Source organism: Lithobates pipiens, unplaced genomic scaffold, assembly GCF_037356315.1.
Source record: "Lithobates pipiens isolate NorthernLeopardFrog02 unplaced genomic scaffold, aLitPip1_a1.2 Scaffold_18, whole genome shotgun sequence".
Classification (NCBI taxonomy): domain Eukaryota; kingdom Metazoa; phylum Chordata; class Amphibia; order Anura; family Ranidae; genus Lithobates; species Lithobates pipiens.
Window position 1 is genome coordinate 642,161,138 of NW_027507758.1, and position 22,608 is coordinate 642,183,745.

Sequence of the window (22,608 nt, forward strand, 5' to 3'; positions counted from 1 at the left end):
TACAGATGGATCCAGTAATGGGAACCCACCAGAGAGATGTCCCCGTCCTCTGTATTCCCGGGATTCCACACAGGATGGTCACACCATCCCCCACCATCATCAGGTAGATGAGTGACAATTATTGGTAGTTCTGATTTATACACAGCATGATTGTTACAATGAATGTTTTATTATATATTCAGAGTGGAAACCTCGGGGATGATAATATTGATGTTAAAGAAGAGTATAAAGAGGAGGATGAGGAGTATGGAGTGATGGAGGAGTTTTCAGAAGGACACAAGGATGTGATGGAGCCACCAAATACCAGGAACCCCCCAGAGAGATGTCCCCGTCCTCTGTATTCCCGGGATTCCACACAGGAAGATCACACCATCCCCCACTGTTACAAGGTTGGTGGGATGGATCATCTAGAACATGGACTTGTGTGACAATGTGTGGATTTTTTATAATAAATCTTCTATCTTACAGATGATATTCTCTCTCATTTTCTTGGTTTAGAGTGGAGATCCAATGGATATAGAATTTGAGGTGAAATCAGAAGAAGAAGAGAGGTATGTGAGGGATGATCAGCAGTCTATGGAGGAGGATGGAATAACGGGGACATTTATAGAGGAGGACACTCCTACAGAGATCAGCACAGGTGGGTCATTAACACTAAATACATTCCTCCACCCATACTGCTCACTGATTGGTCCAGAGTAGGGCGGGGGCTGGGTGATATCAGCCTGTAATCCCCTGGTCACTTTCCTGAGCTGTGTTCCCCGTCCTGTATTCCTGGATTTCTCTCGGATAATTCAACGGCTCCCATTCAACCCCCGCCTGCAGTGGTGCTCGCCCCCCCCCCCCCCCCCCTTCAAGGCAGTCAACACTCGCCAGCCATCATTTTCCACTCACAAAAGGTGAGTAGGTGAGTGGAAAATTTGAGGGCTGCCTTACACTATATACACTATATTGTACATTACATACTCCTGACCCCTGCACTATATACTCTATGCTGTACATTACATCATTCTGATACTATAAAATCCTAACTGTTGTATCCCACATAATAAGTTGTACATTACATAGTCCTGACCTCTTTTACACCCATTTCCTACCAGCTGGACATTTTATATCGAATGATGTGATTGGAGCACAGACTTTTATATGGTGATAGTAATGTGATAACATCCTCAGACTTTGGAACCTTAAACAGAAAGTGATAATGAGGGAGGAGTCAATAACCCAATGATGGGGGTCTTCAGGATCAGTCCAGTCTTCATCTTGGTTGTTCTCCCCCCATCCTCACTCTCTGACCTCTGGTGGGGCTCAGCCCCACTGTTATTCATGACTAAATCATGGACTAAATAAGGAAGTGCAGGACTTCTTGTGTTGGGAAGATGGCAATGAGTGATAGAGGGGGAGGGGACACTCGTCCTATAATCCCCTCATCACTGTCACTCCTATAAAAGACAGTTCTCGTTGTTTCCTCACTCTCTGACTAAGGTCCATGAATAAAGAAATGATCTGGTAGGAGATCAGAGGATCCATTTACTAGTTACCTTGAGGGGGGAATTGTAAGATCCTCAGAGACAAAGCTGCCTGATGTGGGCGGAGTCCTGGTTTAGGGGAACCAATCAGCTCATGTCTAGTAATAATCTTTGTATTTCTATTTTAGTAGATGGACGGGAGATGAGGAAAACCTCAGAGGATTGTCTCACTTTGTCTCCAGACTGTAAAGTAGAAGATGAGGACATCACACAGTATAGTCCAGGAGAAAACCCGACTACCTCAAATGTCCATCCGGCACCACACAGTGTAGATGGACCATCGTATTCCTCTTATCCCGAGGAACCTCAGACTGTGCGGGACGGTGCCGGACCATCGTATTCCTCTTATCCTGAGGAAAATCAGACTGTGCGGGACGGGGCCGTCCTTCCAACAGAGAAGAGCTTTTCCTGTACTGAGTGCGGGAAGTGTTTCCATTTTAAATACAATCTCAATGTGCATAAAAGATCTCACACAGGTGAGAAGCCGTATTCCTGTACTGAGTGCGGGAAGTGTTTCCCTGCTAAATACCATCTTAATTTACATATAATATCTCACACAAGGGAGAAGCCATATTCCTGTCCTGAGTGTGGGAAATGTTTTTCACATAAGTCCATTCTTTCCACACATCAGAGATCTCACACTGGGGAAAAGCCGCATTCCTGTCCTGAGTGCGGGAAATGTTTTTCAGTGAAGTCCAATCTTTCCACACATCAGAGATCTCACACAGGGGAGAAACCGTATTCCTGTCCTGAGTGCGGGAAATGTTTTTCAGTGAAGTCCAGTCTTTACAAACATCAGAGATCTCACACGGGGGTGAAGCCATATTCCTGTCCTGAGTGCGGGAAATGTTGTTCACACAAGTCCAATCTTTACACACATCAGAGATCTCACACGGGGGAGAAGCCATATTCCTGTCCTGAGTGTGGGAAATGTTTTTCACAGAAGTCCCATCTTTCCACACATCAGAGATCTCACACGGGGGAGAAGGCGTATTCCTGTCCTGAGTGTGCGAAATGTTTTTCACAGAAGTCCAGTCTTTCCACACATCAGAGATGTCACACGGGGGAGAAGGCGTATTCCTGTCCTGAGTGTGCGAAATTTTTTTCACTGAAGAGCAATCTTTCCAGACATCAGAGATCTCACATGGGGAGAAGCCGTATTCCTGTCCTGAGTGAGGGAATTGTTCCTCAGTGAAGTCCTGTCTTCCTGTACATCAGGGATCCCACACAACCCTCGAGGTGTATTAGTGCCTTAAGTGCGGGAAATGTCTTCTATATGAATGTTGCTGGACATCACAGCTCTCATGTGGGGAAGAAGCACACCCTGATATACACCTCAGATATACTCCATGGCTGATCTTCATCATGGAAGAAACAGTTGATAAGGAGACCAGAGATCACCAAAGACATGGATGAAGTGTTGTACCGTGTTGGCCATTGATAGCAGTAGAAAAATAAAAATGGAGTCATTACCTCTCATTGGCTGAGTACATTTTGTGGTGGAAGATTACACAAACACTTAGAGGTCTGTTTAAAAAAAATAGTTGAACGGTTATGACCGTCATTCGTCCAGCCATGATGAATATTGGCCGTATATTATTTCATACTCTGATTTCCATGACTCCATCTAATGACCATAATTCAGTATTCCACTAACTGAGGTATTTCAGGAAAAAAACCCGATTATGGCCACTAGATGAAGCTGATGATCATAGGAAATCACTGTGTTAAATCACAGCCAGAAATTGTAACAGCTGGATGAATGATTGTCACATTAGTCTAATACATTTTCTGAAAAACAGACCTCTTATTTTCCTTCATCCTAATACCTGAGATCATACTCATACACCTATCAGTGCAGTGCAGTACACACTATTGTCTATTGTGGGGATAGACATGGAGTCCCTATACATGTCTATCACACATGAATGGGCAATATTGACAGTACACCATTTCCTTGACCATAGGTTCCCAAATATGGATGCTCAGAATGAATTAATTCTAGAACTGTTGGAGATGGCTTTGAAGAATAACTTCTTCCAATTTGCAGGCCATCATTACCAACAGTTGCGTGGCACCTCTATGGGAGCCCCATGGGCAACCGCTTACACCTGCCTCCATCTCGGTTGGTGGGAGGAGGAGACAGTATACGCCTCATCCATGTACCATAGCCACATCCACACATGGCTGCAGTACATCGACGACGTGCTTATGTTGTGGACTGGTACTCACCAGGAATTGACAGACTTAATGGAGGAACTAGGCAACAACACCCTGAACATACGGTTAACATATGTTGTGGACCCTCATGAGATCTGGTTCCTGGACCTCTCAATAAGAATAGAGGATGGAAATCTAGTCACCAAAACATTCAGGAAAGAGACTGCCGCAAACACTGTTTGGCGAGCGGACAGCCATCACCCACATTCCCTTATTCGGGGCATCCCTGTGGGACAGTTCCTCCGTATTCGGAGGAACTGCTCCACCAAGGATGATTACCGATGAGAGTCTGAATTACTGTATCAGAGATTCCGGGAGCGTGGCTATTCACACCAGACTTTAAAAAGAGTCAGGATGATTTCCAGATGGAGAACTAGAGCTGACTTACTTGCATCACAGGAAAGTAATGCAAGTAATCTGGGTGAACCAGTCAGATTCATTACACTCTTTGGGGCTCAGTGGCAACAGGTCAGCTCCATTCTATCCTACTACTGGCATACACTCACTCGTACAGATACCTTAACCACTTCCTGACCAGCGAACACAGATGTATGTCGGCAGAATGGTATGGACAGGCAAATGGATGTATAGGCACATCCCTTTAAATTTGACAGCGTGCCATCGCATTCCCACCGCCAGGGGTGGGCACGCGTGCGCCGGTCGGGACTTCCATGATTGGGATTGCGGGTCCCGTGGACTCGATCGCCACGGGGATACCCACAATCGTCTCACGGGGAGGAAGAACATGGAGATGCTAATGTAAATGTAGCACTGACCCCTGAAGGAGTTGCTAGTTTGAGTTGGGCCTGCACTCTTCTGAGAAACCCCCTTTAACGTAACTCTGTCCCCTTGACACAGCTGTGGTGCTGTGAAGGAATCTAATGTAAATAATGATAATCAGAAAATGTCTATTTGCTTATGTGTATACATGTTTCTATGCAACTCCTTACTTATTATGTAGTATACAAATTGGCTCTTAAAGATGGCGGGTACCCCCTACATCCCACGCGTTAGAAGAATGCATATGAGATAAGAGAACCAGCTTCAACCAAACTTCAAGCATCAAGTTTCTCCATTTCTCTTGTATTTTAACCAATAAGATGTACCAATTAGACTGACATAGCAATGACGTATCTTTCTGTATAAAATATCAACACCGCCCACGAATAAATCAGAAGTTAGAAGTAACCGAGCTGAACGTGTCTCAGAGAGTGTTTACTTCTAAAGTGCATGCGCATTTATACTTTTTAATTAGAAACAGCAGCAGATAACCTTGAACTAGTTTGTAGTTCTTATCCATTTCATTTGGCGCCCAGAACGTGGGGGCTCCAGGCTTCAATCGAAGGGAGACCGTATTCCAGGACCGAACAGCTGGCCAGATCAGAGAAGGGGGTTAAGCGCGCAGCCCTAACAGTACAGTAAGCATATTTATTCTTACCATTGTACGACTTCTCTGGTTGGGCTGGTTGATTTTGTCTTGTTGGCTCCTTTGAATGAATGAATTGTTGGCTCCTTTAGATTGTTCAAAGAGGCAGGTAACTTATTTCTCACCTGGGGCTGTTTTAACAAACCTGCCACTGGTTTTCTGCTGACTATTATCTGTTCAGTGTCTGTCATTCTGAAGGACTGCAAATTTAGCAGACTGAAAGTGCAGCTGCAGGTGTGTGTCCATCCTCACACCTAGATTCTGTCTCTAGTGGTGGGGTGGAATTCTGCAGGCGTTTATAGACGCGTTACTCGAGGTTGGCTGTGTAGGACCTCTGAGGGTTTATCTCAGCTGCGGAATTGGCAGTTTGAAAGAAGGCTTGTGAAATTGGCAGTCTTGCAAACGTCTATAAATGTTTTTCTTGGGGGAGCTTTTCCTGAGGGTTTATCTCAGCTGCGGAATCAGGCAGACTGAACGAAGGCTTGCTGGAAATTGGCAGTCTTGCAACTCAGGTGAGCAGCTCCCCAGAGCTATCTTTGCAGTTCAAAGAGTGTCAGGTGTAATGTCATGTCCTTAGTGTATTTGTGGATTACTGTTTGCCATACACAAGGAGGGTTGGGGATTGGGGAAGGTGAGAGAAGGTGGCTACCTGAAGGATCAGTTGGACCATAAGCCACTGCTCCCCACCACCCCTGATATGCTAGTTTTGAGATTAAACGTACATTACCCGGTGAAAGGGGGGTTTGGGCAGACCCTCTAAGAGATAGAACAGCCAGGAGCCTGCAAGGTGACAGGGTCGCTCGCAGGGATGCAAGCCCCCACCCTAGGAATTCTTTGATAAGACAGCAGTCAGAGGAGTATTAACCCATTTGTTGCCTGTATTCTCCTCTGAAGCCGTCCGCTGAGAGAGAGAGAGAAGGGAATGCTAGCATGTGATATTGTGAAGAGGAGAGAAGATGTTGAAATAGTTAACAAAATTGAATAAAGGAAGTTGAGAAAGCTGACAATTGTATCACAGAGTTGATGATATGCTGGAATCACTGTGTCATGCAAAAACCTGAAACAGAGGAGGGGAGGGGCAACCCTAACACCCAATCCCTTCTCACCACTCCAGCCCAAGCACAACCCACTGTGACAACTCCACCCGGCAACCATCTTAGTGCACCCAGGCCCAGCCCAGTGCGCTTCCTGCTGGCGGCCATCTTGGTACACCATGGCCTATACCCAGTTCTTCCTGTTTTAAACCAGGTTGGTTCCTACCACACACCTGTCTTCCCTAATATGGAAGCACTACCTTCACAGGCCGAATATGTTAATGATGAAGAAGCATCCGAGTGGGAAGACCAACAACAGGCAGCAAGGCCACCTGCTGATTTAACCCCCAATCTGGCTCCGGACTCACAGTTCCGAGAAGATCTCAAACATATGCTGGCAACCATAAGAAACAGTGCCCATTCTCAGCCCCCGCCCCAACATCAGTCTCGGTTACCAGAAGGGGCACTGGTGATGTATGTCGCTTTTACCCCATCACAAGCAGCAACCTTAGTGACAAGTCTGCCTGACCCAGAGAAACAGCCAATGCCCTTCTACCACAGGATAGTGCGTATACAAGAGACTTGATCAGCCTATGCCAAATTAAAGTAGGCCATGTCTTTTGGCCGGTTATGCAGGCGGCCCTAATATGATGTCTGCCTGACAAATGCCACTTCCTACACCTCAAGCGTGGAGTTCTGTGCGCAACTCCGTGAATGGGCAAAGGAGAAATTGGCAGATCAGACGCACACAACCCAAGATAAAAAGGAGTCTGTGGAGAAGTATTATGCATGACTCATAAAGGCCTTTGATGATCTGGGCTTCTCCCACTATGGAAAGGCACACACACACGTTATTAACTGCTTTTGTCTCAGGGCTCAAAGAGGATATCAGAAAAAGCTTGCTCCCCTTTCCTTGGAAGACTCATCTGCTTTGTATTCTCTGTCTCTCCTGATGGCACTTCATGAAGCAATAACTCCAAGTTCAATACCGCAGGAAGTACTTGACAGAATCCCTGTGTGCCTATGATCCACAGGACCGGAAGACAACTGTCACTTAAAGGTGCCACCAGTTTCAGTCAAGTTCAAAGAGGGCGCATCATTGCCCCGGAAACCACAATACCCCCCCTAAAGTTAGCCCAATCTGCAGCTATTTCAAAGCATGTCAAGGCCCTCATGTCAAATGGAGCCCTGATACCCTGCGCATCTCCATGCAACACACCTCTGTTCTCTAGGAAGAAGAGAACCCCTAAAATAGAACCAGCTACTTGCGGGGATGTCCCTGACTGCAAAGTACCTCACAGTGATGGACCATGCAAACACTCTCTTCAGTGTCCACCCTCACCCCTCCTGCTGGTACCTTTTACATTCACCCATGAAAAAAAAACAGCAACATACCTAGACAGTTATGCTAAAAGGGGCACAGAACTCTCCAAGCTAGTCTGCAAAAGCTATGGCTATCATCCTTGACACATAACAAGAGGATCACCTGGAAGTGATTCTCCTCCAATATGTTGATGACCTTCTCCACTGTGCAGCTGACTTACCCACTGTTGAAGTTACCTCAGAAAACCAGTTGTGCTATCTTGCCAAACTGGGTTGCAAAGCCTCAAAGCCCAAATTGCAGTGGTGCTCAACATCTGTCATTTTTCTTGGACACTGTCTTGTCCCATGGGACAAGACACCTCACTGAAGTCAGGGTGAAAGCAATCTCCGACTTCCCACTGCCACAAGGCCAGAAGCCCCTTCATTCCTTCCTTGGACTAATTTCCTGTTGCAGAGCATGGATTCCAGAACTCTCTCTAATGATGCAACCTTTGTATGACCCCCTGAAATTAGACCCCTTCCAGATGTCTCCTGAAGCAATATCCAACTTTGAGGCCCTCAAGCACACCATCTCCGGCGCTAGGGTTCCCAGACTACGACAAAAATGTTCAAGCCATTTGTATCCGAACATCTGGAACATGCTACAGGTGTACTCATCCAATGACACGGCATCTACCTACGCCCTATAGGATATTATTCCTGTCAGCTGGATGCGATAGCAAGAGGAGGCCCATCGTGTTTGCAAGCTGTATTTGCTGCCCAAGCCTTGTTTGACAAAACTTCGGGCTTGGTCCTCGGACTCTGCCTCGTTCTGCTTGCTCCCATGACATTGCTCCCATACTCCACCAACATCCAGCCGAAACATCTGTCCACTGCCAGACACTTGAGACTCCTGTGTTCCTACCTTCTAGACAGAATTATTCTATTACGTTGTCAAACACTGAAACCTACCACCCTTCTTCCACTTCTCGAGGGGGGAAAGGAGGAGGAGTCGAGTCTTGACTTGTCACCCCGTGACTGCATCAAACTAGCAGGATCCAGGTCACCACTGAAAACTCGGTTCTCCAAACTGAAACCTTACCACCGGTGATGTCTGCACAGGTGGCAGAGCTGCAAGCACTTACTACAGCATGTAAATTGGCAGAGGGAAAAAGAGCCAACATTCGTGTAAGGCTGACCGCAGGTTAAGCCTGTATTTGTAGGAGTCAGGCTGCATAAAGCCTGCCCTCCTCCGCCTCCTCCTCGTGGACGTTGGGTCTCGTCTGGCTCCACGAGAGGACATCTGCTCATTTCTCCCTCCCCTGGCATGCTGCCGGTAGAGGGGGAGGTTAGTCTGCTCGGCTCCGGTCTCCTGGAGGGAGCCGCTTCTCCTGCCTGCCTCCTTCTCCCGGTGCCTCGGCCGGGGGGAGGTTAGGTTGCCTGCCTCTGCCTGGTGGCTCCGGGGGAGCCTCTTCTCCCGCCCCCCTCCTCCCGGTGTGTCTACAGGGGGGGTGGGGAGGTTTTGATCGCCCTGTTTCTGCCGGGGGGAGGGGGGTTATTCCGTCTGGGGGCTGCGGGGAGCCGCTTCTCCCGCCCCCTCCTCCCGGTGTGTCTACCGGGGGAGGGGGGAGGATTCGATCGCCCTGCTTCTGCCGGGGGGAGGGGGGGGTTAGTCCGCCTGGAAGATAGCAGCAGCAAACCTGTTTGTCTGGTGATGATAGAACAATTATTCCAACCAGTTTTCATCAAACAGTTGTATACTTAAAGATGCTGTGAAATCCATGAAGCTTATCTGCTGCTGCTCCAGAATGATAAGTGATCAGTTGCTCCCACTTCTCCTCTTCCTTTGAAAGCCGCTATTTCCTCAGTTTTGATCCTCAGTATATTTTGTTGCTGTTCATGCTTTAACTCAAGCTCCTTAAAGGCAAGGCAGGTTTTGTTCCCCCTCCTGAGCTCCACGTGTTGGGTCCCCCCCCCCGAGCTCCATGTGGTGGGTCTCCCCCCTCCTGAGCTCCACGTGACGTGCCTCCCCCGCCTGAGCTCCACGTGGCGTGCCTCCCCCCACCTGAGCTCCACGTCGCGTGCCTCCCCCGCCAAAGCTCCACGTGGCGGGCCTCCCCCCTGCCTGAGCTCCACATGGCGTGCCTCGCCCCCGCCTGAGCTCCACATGGTGTGCCTCGCCCCCCGCCTGAGCTCCACGTGGCGTGCTTCCCCCGTCTGAGCTCCACGTGGCGTGCCTCCCCCCGCCTGAGCTCCACGTGGCGTGCCTCCTCCCCGCCTGAGCTCCACGTGGTGGGCCTCCCCCCGCCTGAGCTCCACGTGGTGGGCCTCCCCCCGCCTGAGCTCCACGTGGTGGGCCTCCCCTCGCCTGAGCTCCACGTGGCGGGCCTCCCCCCGCCTGAGCTCCACGTGGCGGGCCTGAGCTCCACGTGGCGAGCCTCCCCCCCTGAGCTCCACGTACCATGTGCTATTTGCGTTCTTGTGCTATTTACGTTCTTGGACAATTTATTGCATTCTGGTGCTATTAATATTCTCGTGCCATTCATGTTCTCGTGCTATTCATGGTTTTCTCATGCAATTTTACGTTCTGGTGCATTTTATGCTTTTCCCATGTGATTCGGTCCCATGCGATTCAGTCCCATGCGATTTCGGTCTCAGGCCATTCACGTTCTCATAGTGATTACGTTCTCAAAGCAATTACGTTTCATGCATTTGCGTTTTCATGCATTTGCATCTTCTGGCAGTTGCGTTTTTCATGCATTTGCGTTTTCATGCATTTGCATCTTCTTGCAGTTGCGTTTCTTGCAGTTGCGTTTTCTCGAGCAGTTGCGTTTCTCAGGCATTTGTGTTTTCATGCATTTGCGTTTTCATGCATTTGCATCTTCTTGCAGTTGCGTTTCTCAGGCAGTTGCGTTTCCCAGGCAGTTGCATCTTCATGCATTTGCGTTTTCATGCAGTTATGTTTTTGTTTCGTTTTACGTTTTCATGCAGTTATGTTCTCGTTTCGTTTTGCATTTTCATGCAGTTATGTTCTCGTTCGTTTACATTCTCATGCAGTTATATTCTCGTTTCTCATTTGCTTTGACGTTCTCATGCTTGTTGTTTTCACGCACGTTCCTTACGGTTCTTACGCAATTTTGTTTTTCATGTGATTTGGGTCTCTCATGTGATTTACTTTTCTTATGAAGTTGTTGTTTCTCATACAATTGATGGTTTTCCATGCAATTTTACGGTTCTCATACAATTGCGTTTCTCGTGCGTTTTGCAGGCAGTTGGCGGTTTTTTAAACGATTTACAGTTCTTACGCATTTATGGTTCTCATGAATTTATGGTTCTCAGGCATGTTACATTTCTCATGCAATTTACGTATCAGATGTAATTTACGTGTCTCATGCAACTTCTTGCGTTTCCCATGTTTCTGACGTTTCCCCATGTTTTTATAGCGTTTTTCTGACGTATTCCCGTGGTTCTGACGTTTTCCCGTGGTACAGTTGACAGTTCATGCAACTACGGTTTCTCATGCATTTTTATGGTTACTCTCACGTTTCAGGTTTCTCTAGCGTTTCAGGTTTCTCTCGCGTTCCAGGTTTCTCTCGCGTTCCAGGTTTCTCTCGCGTTCCAGGTTTCTCTATCGCGTTCCAGGTTTTTCTCTCGCTTGCCCGCGTTTTCTCTCGCTTGCCTGGGTTTTCTCTTGTGTACCCTCAGGATTTTCTCTTGTGTTCCCCCAAGGTTTTCTCTTGTGGTTTTATCGTTTCTCGTGCATCCTGCTTTTCCTAGGCAGGTCGTGTTTTCTAGCAGCCTCGGTTCTTATGCCGCTCACGGTGATCAGATCACGCTACTCATGTTTCTCGTTCAGTCACGTTTCCTTATCGCAGGTTTCGTTCTTGTCGCAGGTTTTCTTTGTCTGATCTCGGTTCTCTCGCTAGTTTGTGTTCCTGATCAGTTGGGTGCCATTCCTCACTATCTTTAAATTTCCTAGCTGCATCCGGCCAGGAGTTGCACTGGGGCATAGAACGATTGGTTAGTCAGCCTTTCGCTGATCCGCAGCTTCTTCTGGCTCAGGGGCTTTCGAGGGTCCCGGGGCCCTCTCGGGGCCCGGGCCAGTATCTGTAGGCTCGGGTCTCAGAAGCAGGTTCCAGTGTCACACTTTCTTTTCAGTTCCAGTTGTGGTAGATTGGTTTTCCATTTGTCTGGCACTGCAGCCTTGATCATTGGGTTTTGTTTTAAATTCCAGGAAGGCCTGTGACACTGCTTGGCAGGTTTCCAGGTTAGGTTTTGCGGTCCTGATGGTCAAACATCTAGTTCCTTTTTGCTTTTCTGTTTTGTTTTGTTTTAGTTTCCTTTTTTGCCTCCTACAGCTTGTATCAGCCCTCAGCACTTTCTGGGCGTATCGAGTTAAGTCACAGCATTTCATGCTGAATGATCCGTCAGGTTGTTTTATTTTTCTGCACTTTCGTTTGAAGCCATCCAGGGTTCCAGCGGTGTGGACTCCCTGCTGTGCTCAGCTGACTTTCCATTGTGGGTTTATTTTATGACGTTCACATACTCTCAGGTCTCCTTTTGCGTTGGTCACCGGGTTGGGGCTCAAGGGGGTGCTATAGCTGGCTTTGTGGTTCCTAAAGCCAGGGGAGTGGTGCTTCTGGCCCAGGGTCTCACTTACTTTAGCCAATCTACTAGTTGGCACCCCAGCCTTTTCTGTTACATCTGCATGCTCGCGGGATGTGGCTTTCGGAGCGGCACTGTTGTCAGGTCCCTATAGCCTGGCAAGGTGTGGTGCTTGGTGTTGGGTTGAAGCAAGAATGTGTGTGTTTCATTTGTCTAATGCTGAGTTGGTCCTCTACCGCCTTTCCTAGCGCTTTCTTCTCTGCGGACAAATACATAACTCTTTTGCCGCCACCCCAGGTTAGACGTTATTCACTGTGTCATCTGGTTGTTGAGCTTTCTTCCTACTGTGTTATTTTTTGCCCCCTTTTAGGCATACTGACCACGTGACCCTGGCACACTTCAGGTCTTTGTTTCCTTGTTGCTCGCTGTTCCTTTCCTTACTATCCACAGAGTGACTCCGAGTACAAGTGTAAGGCCGCGTACACACGGGCGGATTGTCTGCCCAACTAAGTTCGTCAGACAATCCGACAGACAGTCCGTCCAACTTTTGAATGAATGGACTTGACCACACACGATGAACAGACAGTCCGCTGAAAGCTTGCGCGATGACGTGTACAGCATGTACGACGGGACTAGAAATACGACGTCCAATACACTGCAATGCAACCTTCGGCCGTGTAAATCCTTTCTGAGCATGCGCCATACTTAGTCCGTCCAACTTGCCTACTCACGAGCGGACTGTCCGCTGAAACCAAGTTTGGACGGACAAAATTACGGAAATTCCGAAAGACTTAGTCCGTCAGACTGTCCGCTGAAAAAGTCCGCTGAAGCCCACACACGAGCGGATTGTCCGCTGAAACACGGTTCAGCGGACTAAGTTGGGCAGACAATCCGCCCGTGTGTACGCGGCCTAAGGCTGACCGCAGGTTAAGCCTGTATTTGTAGGAGGAGTCAGGCTGCATAAAGCCTGCCCTCCTCCGCCTCCTCCTCGTGGACGTTGGGTCTCGTGTCCCACCCACCCATTCCCTTTTTTCTTTTAATTTCATTCATTACATTTCATACTTGGGTATGCCCCCTTTTAGGCATACTGACCACGTGACCCTGGCACACTTCAGGTATTTGTTTCCTTGTTGCTCGTTGTTCCTTTCCTTACTATCCACAGAGTGACTCCGAGTACAAATATGGACTCAAGTTTTCCTTTAGCATTGCCCATGATTTTGGTGTCATCTGGAAGGACAGAGGGTTCCTGACGGCTGAAGGAACACCTGTGAAACACAGCTCAGCCATCAAGGACTTGATGGACGCCCTGCTTCTCCCAACCCAAGTGACTATTCTAAAAGTAAAGCACACGACAAACTCAACTCGAAGGAAGCTTGAGGCAATCTAGCCGATTCAGCTGCCAAACAGACAGCCAGTGGTCCACGGGAAGTGGACAGCAGGGTGGTAGAAGAAGACCACTCCGTGCTTATCCTACAGACTCTCCCAGTGAACAGAGTTTATCTGAAATAATTACAGGAAGCAGCAAGTCCGGAAGAGAAGGAAAGCTGGAAAATGGAGAGGATCAACTCTCAGAGCTGGACTATTTAAGTGCAACAAGAAGCCTTGTCTACCCAGGAGTATGTACCCAGCCATGGTGCAATGGGCAAATGAAGGTGCCCACTTGACAAAGACTCTTATGAACTTATGAGTTACTCCATTGACCAACAACTTCTGCAGATCATGCACTATCTGCAACAAATGTAACCCAGAATGTACAGAAAAGGCACAGAAGAAGCACCTGGCAAAAGCCCTATACCCCCTTCCAGGGGATACAAATTGATTACTCCCAAATGCCAAAGGAGTGGCAGATTCGAATACGTCCTAGTGGATTTGGACATGACTCCCAGGACCACAGCTAAGAAACTACTGAGTGAGATAGTATGTAGATTTGAGGTCCCAGAGGTGATAGAGAGCGATCAGGGCCCAGCCTTCACAGCAACCCTTACAAAAAGAGATTTGGGCAGCACTGGGGGTTCAGTTGGCTCTACACACTCCTTACCACCCTCAAAGTAGCGGGAAGGTAGAAAGGATGAAAGGGACACTAAAAAAACAGGATGTTAAAGATGACCCAAAAGACTAACATGAGTCGGCCAGACAGTTTGCCCATTGCCCTGTTTAGTGTCAGACACACTCCCCGAGGGAAACGTGCTCTATCCCTTTATGAAATGTTGTTTGGTTCACCCCCCAGACTTGGCTGTTACTTTCCCCAACAATTACAGTTGCAATCTGATGTGCTCACTAATTATGCAACCGCATTATCACGAGAATTAACCCAAATGCATGTCCAAGTGTTTTCTTCCATCCTGAATAAAAATACAGGAACACACCAACTACTGCCTGGAGATTGGGGGCTGGTAAATACATTTATGAGAAAACATTCTCTTGAACCCAGATATGATGGTCCATTCCAAGTTTTGCGGACCACAGCCACCTCAGTCGAATTGGCCGGGAAGAACACCTGAATACACGCCTCCCACTGCAAGAAAGCTCCACCCCTGAGGACAAGATCCCGCCCACTTCATGACGACCATGCTGCATATCCTTTTTCTGTTTGGTCTAGAGGGGAGGCCCAGGAGGGGGTCATCACAAAAAATGATAACATAATTACATTTTGGTATAACTCTTCAGGTACACATGTGACCACCTTTACCTTTGATTACTGTGACATAGTACCTTGTCCGTTTGACTCTTTCATGGCAATGCCATTGGTACAGTGACATCCCTGATGGTAAGGATATATATGTGTGTTTACGGACAGTTACTGGGGCCAGAACTGTGGTTCCTGGGAGGGACAGTGGGTTGGAACATAGGACCAGATTAGAGGGAATCTGGACCGGTGAATGTGCCCTTGAAAAGGTCATTATGCCCCTCCATATCATAGCAGAAGATACTCCTGATACATACACTGACCCAGCACACAGTCAGAGGAGGAAGCGAGCAGTTCTCTCCGGAAGCTTTGACCCTCATGTGTACATCGATGCTATAGGAGTTCCAAGGGGGGTCCCTGATGAATTCCAATCCAGGGATCAGGTAAAAGTTGGTTTTGAGTCTTTGATCCCCATAATAAATGTGAACAAGAATGTAGATTGGATCAATTACATAAACTATAACCAACAAAGATTGGTGAATTACACTAAAGATGCCCTCCAGGGAATTGTTGACCAGTTACCCCCCACTTCCTACATGACATTCCAGAACCGGATGGCCTTAGACATAGTGTTAGCTGAGAAAGGAAGTGTCTAAAATCATAGGTAAAAAACGGGAACCTGTTGCACCTACATTCCTGATAATACCGGCCCAAATGGTAAAGTAACTTTAGCTATAAAGAAATTAGAAGATTTGTCATTTGAGTTGAAGAAGAACTCCGGTATTACAGACCCATGGGATCAATATTTTAGCTGGATGAGTGGGTGGCAGAAGGTGCTCGCCCAGATAGGGGTAACGGTACTAATAATCCTGGTTCTTTTAGCCCTGATTGTATGCTGTATTCTACCTTTTCGTAAAGAAGTTAATGAGCAAGGCTGTAGACAACAGCACACCTACATTTCTCCACCAAGAAGAAGAGGACCCTCTTATGATGGAGAATGACAAACCCTTCACTCCTCTACAGTCACTCCCTGTCCATAATCTCACAATCCTCTAGGGTTATAGGGGTAGATAGCACCTGATTGCCCTTCTCCAGCTGTATCGAGGGGGTAGTGAACTAGTTGCTGCCTAACTCTATATACAGCTTAAAAGAGTTGCTGAGGAGAATGGGCCAGGTGAGGAGGACCTTTAGATGAGGGACAGAAAATAGACATTTTAGGGGGGAACTGTTAAGGAATCTAATGTACATAATGATAATCAGAAAATGTCTATTTGTTTATGTGTATACATGTTCCTATGCTCCTTACTTATTATGTAATATACAGATTGACTTTCTGTTCGGAGTTAAGATGGCGTCTATACCCTACATCCCCCGCGTTAGAAGAATGCATTTGAGATAAGGGAACCAGCTTCAACCAAACTTCAAGCATCAAGTTTCTCTATTTCTCTTGTATTTTAACCAATAATCTGTACCAATTAGACTGACATAGCAATGACGTATCTTTCTATATAAAATGTCAACACCGCCCACCAATAAATCAGAATTTAGAAGTAGCCAAGCTGAATGTGTCTCAGAGAGTGTTTACTTCTAATGTGCATGCACATTTATACTTTTTAATTAGAAATAGCAGCAGATAACCAAGAACTAGTTTGTAGTTCTTATCCATTTCAAGACTAACCCCCAAAGAACGTGCTTGATGCAGAACTCTGGGCTTGTGTCTTTATTGTGGGGGCAAGGGTCATTTTCGTGACTCCTGCTCGCTTCGTCCGGGAAACGCTCGGGTCTAATACATTTTGAAGGTGGAGTATTGGACCCAGAAACATCACCTTCTCGTCTTCTTCTTCCGGTGTTCCTCCATGTAGGCACTTCTCCCCAATCTGTCCTAGCATATCTGGACTCTGGGGCTGCCGGCAATTTTATGGACTGGAGAACTGCTTCTTCTATGAAGCTTTCCCTTTCTCCCCTCGCTACTCCACTGGTAGTGTCGGCAATTGATGGCACTGTGCTCCCAGGGGGCCCTATTCATTTCCAGACGCTACCTATTAGGATGTTAGTAGGGATACTCCACCAGGAGTGGATCTCCTTCCTCATCCTACCCAAGACCTCTACCCCCATTGTATTGGGCCTTCCTTGGCTACAGCTCCACTCGCCACATGTGGACTGGGTCTCTGGGCAGATCCTGGCTTGGGGTCCTTCATGTTTCTCGTCCTGTCTTCTCAAGGTGACCCACAAGGGGAAACTTCCCATTGCTACCACTTCTGTATCATCTGATCTTCCCGCGGCATACAGCGATTTCCGGGATGTGTTCTGTAAGAAGTCTGCTGAGGTGCTTCCTCCCCACAGATCTTTTGACTGTGCTATTGACCTTCTTCCTGGAGCAACCCTGCCAAGGGGTCGTACCTATCTTCTGTCCATTCCAGAGACCCAGGCCATGTCTGAGTATGTCGCCAAGAATCTGGAGAGAGGTTTCATCCGGAAATCCTCATTGCCTGCAGAAGCAGGGTTCTTTTTCGTTGCTAAAAAGGATGGTACCCTCAGACCCTGCATCGACTATAGAGGTTTAAATGCAGTGACTATCAAAAACCGATACCCCTTACCTCTAATATCTGAGCTATTCGACAGGTTGAAGGGGGTTTCCATTTTCACTAAGTTGGATCTCAGAGGTGCATACAATCTCATTCGAATACGGGAAAGTGATGAATGGAAGACCGCATTTAACACTAGGGACAGGCATTACGAATACCTGGTTATGCCATTTGGTTTGTGTAATGCTCCAGTTGTGTTCCAGAACTTTGTCAATGAAATATTCAGGGATCTACTGTACTAGTTTGTTGTCATCTATCTGGAGGATATTTTCATCTTTTCCGAAAATCTGCCTGCTCACAGAAACCATGTACGCACCCTACTTCCGCGCCTTAGAGAGAACAATCTTTATGCCAAGATGGAGAACTGTTCCTTTGAATGTTCCGGGGTCCTGTTTCTGGGATGTTTTGTTTCTAGTGCGGGTCTTTGCATGGATCCTGGAAAGGTCTCAGCCATTACCAACTGGCCCCTTCCCACTAGCCTCAAGGTTTTCTTGGCTTCACAAATTATTATAGGCAGTTCATAAGGAATTACTCTTCCATTGCCGCGCCTATTATCGCTTTGACCAAGAAGGGTGCGAATGCCAAAGACTGGCCTCCCGAGGCTGTCTCTGCGTTTCACGATCTGAAACAGGCCTTTGTCTCTGGACCTCTCTTGAGGAGACCAAATCCTGGGTACCCATTTTTTATTGAAGTAGACGCTTCTTCGATGGGGGTGGGAGCTGTGCTTCTTCAGTTCTTTGAGAAGAAATGTCAACCATGTGCGTTCTTCTCCAAAAAAAATTCTCAGGCAGAGAGAAATTATGCCATTGGTGATTGGGAACTTCTCGCAATTAAATTGGCGTTGGAGGAGTGGCGTCATCTCTTGGAAGGTTCCCCTCACTCCATAACGATCTTTACTGATCATAAGAATCTACAGTACCTACAGAATGCTAAACGTCTGAACCCCAGACAGGCCAGGTGGAGTCTCTTCTTTTCCCGTTTTAAATTCACGATTACGTACAAACCTGGTTCCTGCAACAGTCGAGCTGATGCGCTCTCTAGGTCATTTGACACTTTGGACGAGGAGTCCAACCCTGAGCCGATCATTCCTACCTCATGCATTGTTGCCCATTCTACCACCCTGGAATCAAAAATTCCCCTGGTAAGACCTTTGTTCCCACGGAGCTAAGATCCTTTGTTGGGGACATTATTCCAAGGTGACAGGTCATGCTGGGTTCCTCCGATCCTTCCTGCTCATCAGTCGTCACTACTGGTGGCCTAATCTCCGCTCGGATGTTAAAGACTACATTAAGGCTTGCCACATTTTTGCTCAGTCTAAATTTTCCACTCAAGCCCCTGCTGGTCTTCTCATGCCCTTGCCCATTCCTAAGGAGCCATGGTCTCATATCACCATGGATTTTATCACTGATCTACCACTGTCAGAGAATAATACGGCCATTTGGGTAGTAATCGATCGGTTCTCCAAGATGGCTCATTTTGTTCCTCTTCCTGGTGTCCCTTCTGCCCCTGCCTTGGTTCCCATTTTTGTACGAGAGATTTTCCGCCTTCATGGTGTTCCATTGTCGTTTCGGACAGGGGTGTGCAGTTTACTTCTCGTTTTTGGAGAGCCTTTTGCAAATCCCTTGACATTACCTTGGATTTTACCTCTTCTTATCATCCCCAATCAAAGTTGGAGGTCTTTCTCCGTACCTTGGTCTCTGCCCATCATGATGATTGGGCATCACTATTACCATGGGCTGAGTTCTCCCACAATAATCATGTCAATGTCAGTTCTCAGAAAACACCCTTTGTCACTGTTTATGGAAGACATCCTCAACTCCCTCTTCCTATGACTTGTTCTTCTGACATTCCAGCTTTGGCTACTGTTCAGGAATCATTCAATTCCATGTGGGCTGACGTTCATGGTTCCCTCCAGAAAGCTGCCAACAAATTCAAGAGTTTTGCTGACCGTCACAGGCGTAAGCCACCTTCTCTTCAGCCAGGAAACAAAGTCTGGCTCTCCACCAGGAACATCAAACTCCGGGTTCCTTCTCTCAAATTTGCCCCAAGATTCATTGGTCCGTACACCATAATTTCTAAACTGAATCCGGTTTGTTTCAAGCTCCAGATTCTCAAAATCTCTAACTCCTTCCATGTTGCCCTTCTGAAGCCTTTAGTCCTCAATAAGTTCTCTCATCCTCTCTCTAGCGTAGCACCGGTCTCTGTGGATGATCAGGAGTACGTGGTTAGCCAAATTTTGTATTTCCGACTCTGTAGAGGCATTCTCCAGTACCTCGTGCACTGGAAAGGTTTTGGTCCTGAGGAGAGGTCGTGGATTTTGGCTTCCGAGGTCTTCGCACCTCATCTGTTGAGGAAGTTTCATTTGAAGTTCCCCTCTAAACCTGGTCCCAGGCGGGGAAGGGGGAGGCCTTGTAAGAGGGAGGGGTACTGTCATGGTTATGCAATAGAGTTCGTCTGCTTACCTGTCTCCATGTGTTCATCTCTAGAGACCAGCCGACCCTCACCTGACTGTTTTTTTAATCCATCCTCTGGCATGGCTTCACCCTAGCTCCTATCAGAGAACTCTATATTAACCTGTGCCCTGCAGGCCAACCTTGCTGATCAACCTTTGTGTGTTAGCTTCCTGTTACCTGCCATGTGCTCTGCTGTTGTTCCGTTACCGATTTTGGTGTGTCCTTGACTATCCCTATTTGTCTGTGATCCTGACCTTTTGGTGTGTCCCTGACTATTCCTGTCTGCTTGTGGCCCCGACCTTGGCTTTGTCCCTCTCCATCCCTATCCTCCTGTTGCCTACTGTGGGTGTGAGCTGGGGGACCCTGGGGGTCGCGACTTGGATCCAGTTGCAGCCAAGTCCATCCTCACCACTAGAGGCTCTGGTGAACACCTGCTGGCTCTTAGACTCTGCGCCCCAGGGAATCTTACGTTCTAACCCCAGTGGGATCCATCTTGGTGTTCTGGCGGCCCTGCCTTCCTATCACCTTGACCCCCATCCGCAGTAGTCAGCCATAGGGTCCACAACCTTGCGGTGCACTCCTGATCCCTACGGTGTGCATCTGTCACCTGGCCTCAAGGTGACCTGACAAAAATGTAAAAAATAAGTAAAACGCTGTTTTGCAGATGATAATATAATATAATGGATGACAGACTTAGACTTGTCATAGACAGGTAGGTGGGTACAAGCTCCCTGCACCTGATGTCACTTATGCTGGCCGTACACAAACTCATTTTTCTTTCAAAAAACATTCATCCAATTTTCAAACAATTAGTGGGGTCAAATCGGCGTTAATTTTTCACCACATTGACGGGAAAATATGAAGAAGCAGAACAGAAAACTTGAATGTTAAAAGCAAGTGGAATTTTTTAACTAAACTCGTCCATTCATGAAATGTACAAATTATTTTCATACAAATATTTGTGTGAATATTCTTATCCAAAAACCGATCCTTGTATGGCCAGCATAGGACAATTAGTAGCAGCAGCATGATTTGATTTTTTTTAATCTGTTAAGATGGGGTTAAAAAAGTATTCCTTTATATTACAAAAACTGCAGATAATCACTACTATAAGGGATTCATTTATACTGTGAAATATTGGAAGTAATATATCTTATATATCTAATAATAAATATACCCAGAATTTAGGATATATGGGGGTTTTACCTGGGAGTCACACATGAAGATATATGGAGGGGGAGGGGGGATTTTATATTAAAGTAATACTGAAAGCTGAGACTTTTTTTCATGGATATAATAATTGTATATATAAATGCACAATACCAGTAAACTTTTAGTATTGTAATAGTAATGCCTTATATCACCTCCAGTCTATCAGCCTCCACCTTCTCTGGGGTCAGAGGCTGATCTTCTCTACACAGAGACCTTAAAGTCACTGTATATGTTGGATTTCTTTTTTAAACAAACTTGTCATACTTACCTGCTCTGTGTAATGGTTTTGCACAGAGCAGCCCTGATTCTCCTCTTCTGACCCCTGCCCCCACTTCTGGCTCTTCCTGCCTTCAGAGTTCCACAATAGGAAGGTACAAAGTATATTATAGTGTTCCCCTATAGGAAGGTACAAAGTATAGTATAGAGTTCCCCTATAGGAAGCCATAAAGTATAGTATAGTGTCCCCCTATAGGAAGCCACAAAATATAGTATAGCATTCCCCTATAGGAAGGTACAAAGTATAGTATAGAGTTCCCCTATAGGAAGGTGCAAAGTATAGCATAGAGTTCCCCTATAAGAAGGTACAAATTTTAGTATAGAGTTCCCCTATAGGAAGGTAAAGGTCTGCCTTTAGAATCACTTGTCTCCTTCTCTTGCCCAGGACTAGATGTCCCATGAAGCATTGCTCCTCCCACATTCAAGTTCTCAGGCATTTACTGACATATATGGATGGTGTACTGAGCTGTATTTTCTGAGGTGTAAATAAATAATACATTCTGTATGCAGGCCAATTAATCAACTGACCAACTAATCGATTATGAAAATAGTTGACAACTATTAATCGATTCATTGTTTCAGCCTTATATCTCTTAATCTCCTACCAGTTAATTTCTTTATTCATGAACTTTAGTCAGAGTGAGGAAACAAGAACTGTATTTTATAGGAGTGAAGAGTGATGAGGGGATGATAGGACGAGTGTCCCCTCCCCCTCTATCACTCATTGCCATCTTCCCAACACAAGAAGTCCTGCACTTCCTTATTTAGTCCATGATTTAGTCATGAATAACAGTGGGGCTGAGCCCCACCAGAAGTCAGAGAGTGAGGATGGGGGGAGAACAACCAAGATGAAGACTGAACTGATCCTGAAGACCACCATCATTGGGTTATTGACTCCTCTCTCATTATCACTTTCTGTTTTAGGCTCCAAAGTTTGAGGATGTTATCACATTATTATCAACATGTAAAAGTTTGTGCTCCAATCAAATCATCGGATATAAAATGTTCAGCTGGTAGAAAATGGGTGTAACAAAAGAGAATACATATTATGTGTATAAATAGCAGTGGGTTGTGGTGAGAGAGCATAAGTCAGGACTATGTAATGTACAACATGTTGTATAAAATACAACAGTTAGGACTATATAGTATCAGAATGATGTAATGTACAACATAGAGTATATAGTGCAGGGGTCAGGAGTATGTAGTAGAAAAGATGTAGCTGGATAGCCGTACTCTGAATTATTCAACTTTATTTCAAAAATGTAATTAAAATCATGGCATCTAGGCTTGTAAACAGACTAACTGCACAGCCGCTGACATGTTTCACACTGAACACGGTG

At 46.5% G+C, this 22,608-nt stretch overlaps 1 protein-coding gene across 1 annotated transcript in view; it reads left to right on the top strand.

Moving 5' to 3' along the window:
* The window catches only part of LOC143986905 (uncharacterized), a 137,504-nt gene that overhangs the window by 30,649 nt on the left and 84,247 nt on the right, over positions 1 to 22,608 (top strand). The window contains exons 5-8 of the mRNA XM_077485313.1: positions 6 to 103; positions 183 to 389; positions 499 to 640; positions 1,658 to 1,932. Of these exons, the coding sequence (XP_077341439.1) occupies positions 6 to 103; positions 183 to 389; positions 499 to 640; positions 1,658 to 1,932 (722 nt within the window). The remainder of the gene's footprint in view (positions 1 to 5; positions 104 to 182; positions 390 to 498; positions 641 to 1,657; positions 1,933 to 22,608) is intronic.